Here is an 8,797-nt window from a genome sequence, read left to right as displayed (position 1 = left end):
GAACAGGCCCCAGACGCATTTCCGGTCACGGCGGACGAAAACGATGCCTAAGAACTTGTAACGATGGTGTACTACTCTCTGTACCCAAGTCGTCGTCCCTGCCCCGCTGAACAAAGGATGAGTCAGGTGCTGCGCCACGTAGCACAGAAGACACACATCCGAAAGTACACCTGGCGTGTCCGTTTGCTGGGTGCTGGCCACGCAACAAACGAGTAAACGAGATCCAACAACCGATCCCACGGCTTGTTTGTTTTTGGGTGACCCGAGTGGAACGAATCATTGGAAAACTTTGTTTAAGGCAAGATGTATCTTCAAATTCAAAGGCCAACAAAAGTGACAGATTTACAAAAACATGAAGCAAAGATAGACAATACACGAGACAGTTCCTGACATCTGAAAGCCGCAAAGCATGAGATAAGCCCTGCCATCAGAATTTACACCATGTTTCCTGATCTCAGTACTCTTACTGTTCAGAAATATCGAAATTGGGACTTGAACAACAGTTATGTTGAAGGAGAGAAAGTGTCGACGAATTTCCGACAGTTTTTATTCAAGACACAATCAACCACAGATCATGGCCGCTGGAGTTCAGTTTGCGATCTAACAAATAACAAGGAAACAGCAACATGGCCCATTATTATTATCACACCTCTCAAGTGAAAGCCTAACTCTGTATCTACAAGACACTTGCACAACCAAAATTGGCCCCAGCGCTTGCTACTATTTCTTTTGCAGAGACATTCTTCTTCCATGGCCCTGACCTTCAACAGTTGAAACCTCACTGCTTTGCCTACATCAGAATAAAGCAGAAGGAAATGTCAACTTCAGTGACAAAAAAGTACTACTACCTCAGTTCTTATTTAATCGACGCACGCCATCACGTGAAACGTACATTGGTATGCACCGCTCCACGTCGATTAAAACGGTACGGAGGGAGTACTACTTAAGTTGGGCATAAACCACAAGGAATAATTATCATTGCAACAGAAGTTTATCTAGTTTTTGTTTCGCATATATTGTCTATGGTTTCTTCTTTCCAGTTCTGTCCATCATGTCAAGTAAATATTTCCAGTCATGCCATACAACCCTTTCGTATATTTTGAGCATTTGTTGATTCATTAGCTAATCATCTTTGTTCATCTATGGCCCCTCAAAACAACCCAGAATAATTCCTATATATATTTACAGCAGAACAGCAAAGATCAGAACCATATTGACAAAAAAAAGGACGTACCCAGTGCTGAGAGCTCCCGCACTGTGCGGGGTCTGGGGAAGGTGTTAGTGGCAAGCCTTACCCTCACGAAGTGCAATGTGAGGAGACCGCGACTCAAACCTGGGACCTCTTGGTCACAGGCAGTGACAAATTAAGATATATCTACTTCTACCCCTCTATGCCCTAGGGGGGCACAAATTAAACCAGTGGAAAATATTGAATGCTAAATACACGGGTTCTAACCTTACCATAGTGCAGCAAAAACAAAAATTAATTCCTATCAATATGAGACATCAACTACAACAAATAGGAGCTCTCAAAGCAACCAAAATTACCTGAGAATACAGGAATGTGCCAAAGATAGCAATGGCAGCTCCCAGCGCATTGACAGGGCGGACAGGTGTACGGAAGATAATGATTGACGAAACAATAACTGATATGCGCTTCATTGTGTTGCCGATGCTAAACGTCAATGGAGAAATCTGATCCAGAGACATGTAGGACACCTGGTTATACAAGTGGTAGAAAACGCTCTGTGCAGCAATCCACCTGCATCATTGAACATTTACATCACAAAATTATCAATAAAATTTGTGGTGTGGTATATACTCCAGTAGTCCAGTACAAATGAGCATAAATCCTGGTAACCTCCAACACACCATGTCAGACTGTTGTCAACAAGGACAGCGCAGCACCCATATGTACAAAAAAATAATAGCAAAAGTGCTGCTGGTGGGTTAAATGTGCCCAAAAGGTTGAAATGATGTCTTCAGATGACGAGAATACGAAGATCATTTCAAGTTTCCCCATGTCATTTAAGTACAAATCACAATATATAGTACAAGTACATCCTTTTGTAAATAATTAACTATGTAAAGTTTGGCCAAGTTTATACAAATAAATACCACATTTACAATACCAAATAAATGCAATATAAAAATATAGTACGTAATGTATCTAGAAATATGATTTGTTATTCTAAATGTTTACCTTATAATTTTATCTATAAATTTGGTCAAAACTTGGTGAAGATTGAGTTAAGACAAAATCTATAGGCCTTAGTTTTAGAAATGAAAGAGTTCAACAACAGCAGAGGGAAAATTGCAGAATGGTTGAGTTTTTTTGTTTACCAGAGAACATTGGGGCCAACTTCTTTAAGGGCCGTTTGCCAACCAGCAGCCCACATTTGGGGGCCTTCCATAGCAATAGCAAATGGTGTGAGTATGACCAGGGACATAATTGAAAGGCAAGCGTAGTAATTCATGCCACTGACAGACTTCCCCTTCATGCCTCTCTTCGAAAAGATGTTGCGGAAAACAAATGCAAGATTTGATATCATGGCACCCATAAATCCTGGTGGGAGGAAAAATAGTAACTATTAACATCACAAAAGGAGTACAGCAAGATTTGAAAGTGTAACCAGAGAAACACCACTCAAAGCAATTTCAAAGTTTCTTATGACCCCCACTTCATCTGGTTCACAAACCAAATCTTCACAAGAAAAATGATTTAAGCACATATCTTGGTGTGAAGGAGAATATACTAGTCAGTTGATGCAACCATTCTCCTAAATTAGACAAGGTCAAAGGATTATATATATCATTATGTTAAGGTATATTGATTTCAAAAGTTACAAATCTGAAGCACATACTTCTCGAAAATCGTTCAAATCCAGATAGAGCAAATAATCATTTACCACTATTATTATGTTCCTTTTTACTGATATATGCACAAGTTACAAATCCGAAGCACATAGTTCTTGAAAACCACTTAAATCCAGATAGAGCAAATCATCATTTACCAAGTCTTTTAAGTTTTTTATGTCCAAAAACATTACAGACTAATGATCGTTGAAGCTATTAAGAATGGTAACCTCAGTTAACTCATGGATACAGCTCCTTTTTATATATGAACACTGTGAGTAGAATGGTTTCAAGCAAGACGCGCATCAAATTCTGAACTAACAGGAAAAGGATATGTAAGAAACAACTTAAAGGTTTTTAACTAATTATACTTACCAATCATATTAAAGTTCAGCTCCGTGGCAGCAGCTAAACCACAACCACCAATAATTGGGAGAAGAGAAAGGTATACAGGCATCGGAAACGATTCTCCAAGAATGAACCTTGACACTAGAACACTGAACGCAGGCTCGGCACTCTTGATAATGTGTGTGAATGACACTGCCACCTTTGACATGCTCACTGTCGCAGCAACGTGCCCAATTGTGTGAGCAACGGCAACCTTCATCAATGCAAACAACAGAAGCCATTCATGATTTTCCATCAAGACACACTAATAACAGATACTAATATTGTTGCCACGAAGCAGACCAACTCACCGGGAAGAGCGCTTTCCAGAAATCTGCATCAGTGTTGGGAGCCTCAACTAGGCGGGTGGCCCATGAGAAGAGCATCATCGCTGAGCCGCATGCGAGGGATAGTGTGGATGTGAGCCAGGGATACGGGAAAGCATTGAGAACCTTCTTGTTATAGATGTTAAAGATGACATTAAGCGCCCACCACGTCGCAAAATAGATGGAGATCTTCAACTTTGCCGCTGCTTCCGAGGGGGCCGGCACCACCTCAGCCTTGGACTCCTTGTCATCAGCCGCAGAAGCCGTACACTGGAAATCAAGCTGCTGCCTCCGGGGCTTCAGCTCAGAAGTGTGTGGGCCATTTAGCGGTGCAAGGTATAGCGGTCTAAGGGAGCAGGCTGCGGATTTGGTCGGTTTGAGACTGGAAACAGACGGGACCAAAGCTGATTTAGACCGTAGATTGGTGCCAGAGAAGGCGACGGAGGCCGGAGAGAGCTTCACCGCAGGTAACATGGCTCCTGCAGATCAACAAAAAGAACCATTTAGAGAGATACCAGGTAGCAAGTGACATAAAAACTCATCAAACAGCTGCTTGAGAAAGATCAGATGTCCTTTTTGAGCTAGACTTTTCAAGCTGACCATGAAAATGACATGAAAAAACTATCCAAGAAAGAGCTGGTTGAAATTTTGTGTTGTTGTTTTGTCGATACAAAGCTTTCCTTGATATTAACAAATGAATGAATCAACTACGCATGATCCCTCTCTTGTTAAATTAGTAATAAGAAATAAAGTACTGGTAGGCAATTCATGCACGGCAGAGCTGTATCGCCTTGGTCACTGCAAAACTCACAAAGGCTAAAACGCTCTCCGACTCTGAAGGTGTGGATGAGGACAAATTCTGCATATGGACATCGCTTTCGCCCAGTGATCTACACGTAAAGGGAAGGGCGCACGCTCCGACTCTCGTGGTTTAACCAGGCAGAATTCGCATGCAAAGGATCCATTTTTCGTCGACCGCGGCACACAACAAAAAAAAAGTCTAATTTTGGATCAGAATTCAGAAATCCGAGAAAAATATTGAGCAGGCAACACTAACGGCTGCAGGAGAGAGAGAGGTGGTACGGGAAGCGACAAGTAGGTGGTGAGGTGGTGCAGCGACGAGGCCGCGAGGCGCAGGCCGATGATGATGGTTGACGGCTGGGTGACAGAGGCGGGTGATACGGCGGCGGCTTCGAAGAGACGGCGACGGATCATGCATCGGGGTGGAAGACTAAATTCTGTTTACAAGATCAGAAGAAGAAAAAACCTCCGCAAGATCTCACCTTTTCCTCCCGCCAATCACCCCAAGGAAAACTTGGTGGGATCAAGAAAGCAGCCCCGTTGTTCCCAAATCGCGGCAAGAACTGGTGAAGGCGGGCGCCTCTGCGACGACGACGGATCCGAGGCCGGCAGAGCCAGGAATATATGGAGGGCGTGCGGGTATAGCTGGGGGATCAGGGATCAAACCTGGGAATCTGAGACGGGAAGCCGGAGATCACAAGGAAGAAGGGAGGAGGGCGGAGGACGGGGGAGAAAGGGGTTCAGTTCTTGCGAGGTGTATAAAGGGGAAGGTGGCGGCTGGGAGGGACGGAGGGAGGTAGGTGCCGTGTGGCTCTTTGTTAGGTTTGATAAACGTGAGGGGGCATCGTGCAAATGTCTTTATGCTAGTCCTAGGAGGCACATTCTTCTTCTCCTAGTAGGAAACCGACGGTGCACATGGTTTTGGAGTTTGATGGACTGATGGACTAGACCTAGCACTAGAATAACAGCTGGGGGAAGCCAGTAAGTAGAGCACGTACTTCACGTGACATCTGTTTAGTTTTCCTTTTATTTTTTTGGAGTTATATAATATCACATTAGAGCATGTCGTGTCGTCTAAATGACGTCCAAACGTTAGATTGGTTGCTTTGGGATGTCACCGTGTTCGCGGGCGTCCGTTCCTAGCTCTGTCCCCAAACGCAACCCCAAACAAAAGTTAAGTGTGAAAATTGTGCATGGCTAGACGCTCTAGACAATTCTGAAGCTCGCCCGGATATAATTAAACTTTGAAACATGTGGCAAGAGAGGTTAAGTGTTCGGCGCATCTCAAAAGCCTTTAAAGAACGTTTTAGAGTACACGACTGGAGGTGCGACACCTCCAATAAGTGATGCAAAATATGCTAGTGCCTAAAAAACTATTATTTCATGCAATTATGCTAAAGGATAGAGCATGCCCTAAAAATTAGTTGCAAGTGATGTATATTTGGGGCACCACAAACGTTGCGGAGGAAACCCAACCGCTACAGTCAAATTCCATGTTGCCCGATTCCGATTTCGGCTTGTTCTTCTACCACACGCCACTGGGCGTGACTCCATTCGGTTCCCTTAGCCTCGCCATCAACTTACCGTGCATTCCCTCCGCTCGGGACCTCTGCTACAACCCTCGCCATCGTCATTAAATCTCGGGATGCCCCGACCAAATCTGACCATTCCTCACGCCATCACTTCCCAGGATGGACATTGGCGCACCGCCGCAGCCCACCGACGGTCACCGCTACCCTCATGCGATCGTCGAGCGAGCCACTAATCTTTGTCGAGCTCTCGACTATCGGTCAGCACATTGCTAGCTACTAGATTTGGTTGCATCACTCGGCTACCATCTGGCCCCATCCCCGCCCTTGTCTCCTTTCCTTGGCCTCCGGCGAACTTTGTCGTCCAAAATCGAGTTCAGCGCTCGATCGACGACCGTTAGGTGCCCTTCCCTCCCTCGCCATCTTCAGATATCATGTTTTCAATTGCTTTCCAAAGTTTTAGGGCATGTTAGAGTAAAAAATGGTGCCTAAAACCTTCCCTCTCATGGCACTAGTTTTTGGTGCTCTATGATATATCACCTGTTGAAAATACGCTTTACCTGAAGTAAAAGCTCATGAGGTGAAGTGTAACTTGGATATAGAGTATGCACCTCGTAATTTGGACTAACATGTATAGTAACGTGTGCCATATGGTGCTCTAGGACTCTAGGTGAGGCCACCTGTAGATGGTAGCCTGACTTAGTTCCAGCCAATTTGGACAACGGAATAGCAATATGATTTGTGTTGAATGAATTGTATCGTGTAATGTTGCATGTTTCATTTCTAAAAAAACTTGTATGCTTTCATCGGCAATTTTATTTTAATTTATTTTCTCTCTTGTGTCGATTAGTAATTTATATAGTAAAGATGATTGTGTGTGCACTAATCGATGCAAAGGCTAGGCATAACAAAATACACATATTTTGTCGATTGTAGTTTTGTAGTGGTTGTTGAACTGCATATCAATATATGTCATATTGCATTTTGCAAGTTATGTGTATAGTATGGTCGACTGTTCTTTTGTCCTTCTATGCTTTACTAGTACGTTTATATGATCGATTATAACCATCTTGTATACAAACATTGGGTGCGAGAGGTTATTTCTATCTCGCTGAAACCTAGGTCACACAAACCACTAAGTTTACATAACTCAAGGAAATTTCAAAAAAAGCAGTTGGAATTTCATTAATAAGTAGACCAAGTATTCATGCATAACTTTGTTGAAAGCGAGTCTAAGTGGAATCTATAATTGAACACCAAAATACACATGATTAACGATTTTGTTGCTAAAGTAGATGTTGCACTACCACCAGCTAGGATATAATTGATAAATATGCTTTTGAGTTTTCTCTATCGGGTGAACTTATAATTTGCGTAATTCGAAGGCGGATGAATGTGCAAATATAACCATGATGAGAGAATGTAAAGCTACTTATTTAAAGATAATTTATGGCATGAAACTATGGGAAATTCAATTACCCTATAAGTACATAATATGAATTTTCCTCCTTTAGAAGGCACAGATCGTTGTGTTCACTATCGGCATAATATCACTAGCTACATTGTCATGGGATGTACACCATCGTACACGATATAAGAAAAATTTACATCCCTTAGCAGCCTGATTAAATAATACAGGAGGTATATATGATCCAAAAGCTTCCGTACATGATTTGTTTCCTCCATGGTCCATTCTTTAAGCCATCTCCAGTTTGCGGAAAACCCCAATATATGTTTCAGCATTCTAGTAGAGGGAAATTTGAAGAAAAAAAGTGACGTAGAGATAGTTGGTGCTTGGTAGAGCATATTCCCTGAACTGTCCCCAAATTTTCTGGCGAGCCACTGAATCCTCTGAGTGGCACATGGCTGAAGGTCACTGGGCTTTCAGGAAAAGATTGACCCCTGGTGGGTTTTGAACCCTGAGGGGCAACGGGCGGCTCTCCGCTAATCCAAGAGGTCAAACGGCTGAATAGCCATGGTGACTTCAGGTTGGCAATTGGCTACTGCTAGTGGTGATTTTGTAGTCAACGCCTTTGCATATCTCTCGAGGGTATATATACTGTCTGCATGCGTAAGCACCACATACACGCCAGGTCGTTCTTGCTCATATTCACCCCTTCGAAGGTTTGGACCTGCCTTATAATTTTTTTAAAAAATTACAGTCATATGAATGGACAAGTTACCATGCAAAATTTTATGCAAATCATATACATGTGCATACATTTTTGGGTAGGAGTTCATTAATTCCTTTGAAGTTTGGGAGAACTTCTTTGGTTGAACTTTTTGTGCATAAATGTTTTGGTAAGAGTTTATACCTTTGAAGTTTGGGAGAACTTTTTCTGTTGGGCGGACATGCCCGACTCAAGCTAGTTGTGTTCGTTGATGAAAGTGCCATGGCTTCTTCTTGTTATCAACTAAAAGGCAAAGGTACCAAAACTTTGCCCATACAACGCTGCCTTTTGCCAAAGAAAACAATTGTAGAAAATTGTGACAAAGATAGCAGCCGTGTATATACAACTCGCTGGTTGGACCTTCAGAAAGCCGCCTGATCAAGGGGCAGGTTTAGAAAACGATATCACCTTAGATTCCTTTTTCACCTTCTTAATTTAGTTTTCGTGGCGTCTTCCTTCCATTCCATGTGCATCTTCACGCCGTACCACCCACCCGGCCATCACGCCGTGTGCCCTGAAAATCGCCGCCTCTCCCCGCCGGGGAGGTACGTCGGCGATGGAAACTCAACTGCTGTCTGCCAAACTTGCTCTTTCTTTTATGGCGTCGTTGTCGATGGAGAGTTTTGCAAGTTTAGACGACATGTTATTCTTAGGGAAGTTCAATATACACTTTCTGAACAGGCTGTGACTTCTCTGGTCTAGCAAATGGCAGAAACGAGCGACTCGA

General features: G+C 43.1%; 1 protein-coding gene across 1 annotated transcript; it reads right to left on the bottom strand.

Annotated features, from left to right (window-relative positions):
- Positions 1-366: 366 nt before the first annotated feature.
- On the bottom strand, positions 367-5,178 carry LOC127314670 (glucose-6-phosphate/phosphate translocator 2, chloroplastic). Its single transcript, XM_051345179.2, has 6 exons — positions 4,853-5,178; positions 3,555-4,048; positions 3,232-3,457; positions 2,344-2,566; positions 1,549-1,762; positions 367-790 (listed from the first exon to the last, which is right to left on the bottom strand). The coding sequence occupies exons 2-6, from the start codon at positions 4,041-4,043 to the stop codon at positions 779-781; spliced, it is 1,164 nt and encodes a 387-aa protein (XP_051201139.1). The 5' UTR covers positions 4,044-4,048; positions 4,853-5,178; the 3' UTR covers positions 367-778.
- Positions 5,179-8,797: the final 3,619 nt, after the last annotated feature.

This window comes from Lolium perenne, chromosome 7 (assembly GCF_019359855.2).
Source record: "Lolium perenne isolate Kyuss_39 chromosome 7, Kyuss_2.0, whole genome shotgun sequence".
Classification (NCBI taxonomy): Eukaryota; Viridiplantae; Streptophyta; class Magnoliopsida; order Poales; family Poaceae; genus Lolium; species Lolium perenne.
This window is presented reverse-complemented; position numbering and strand designations above follow the sequence as displayed.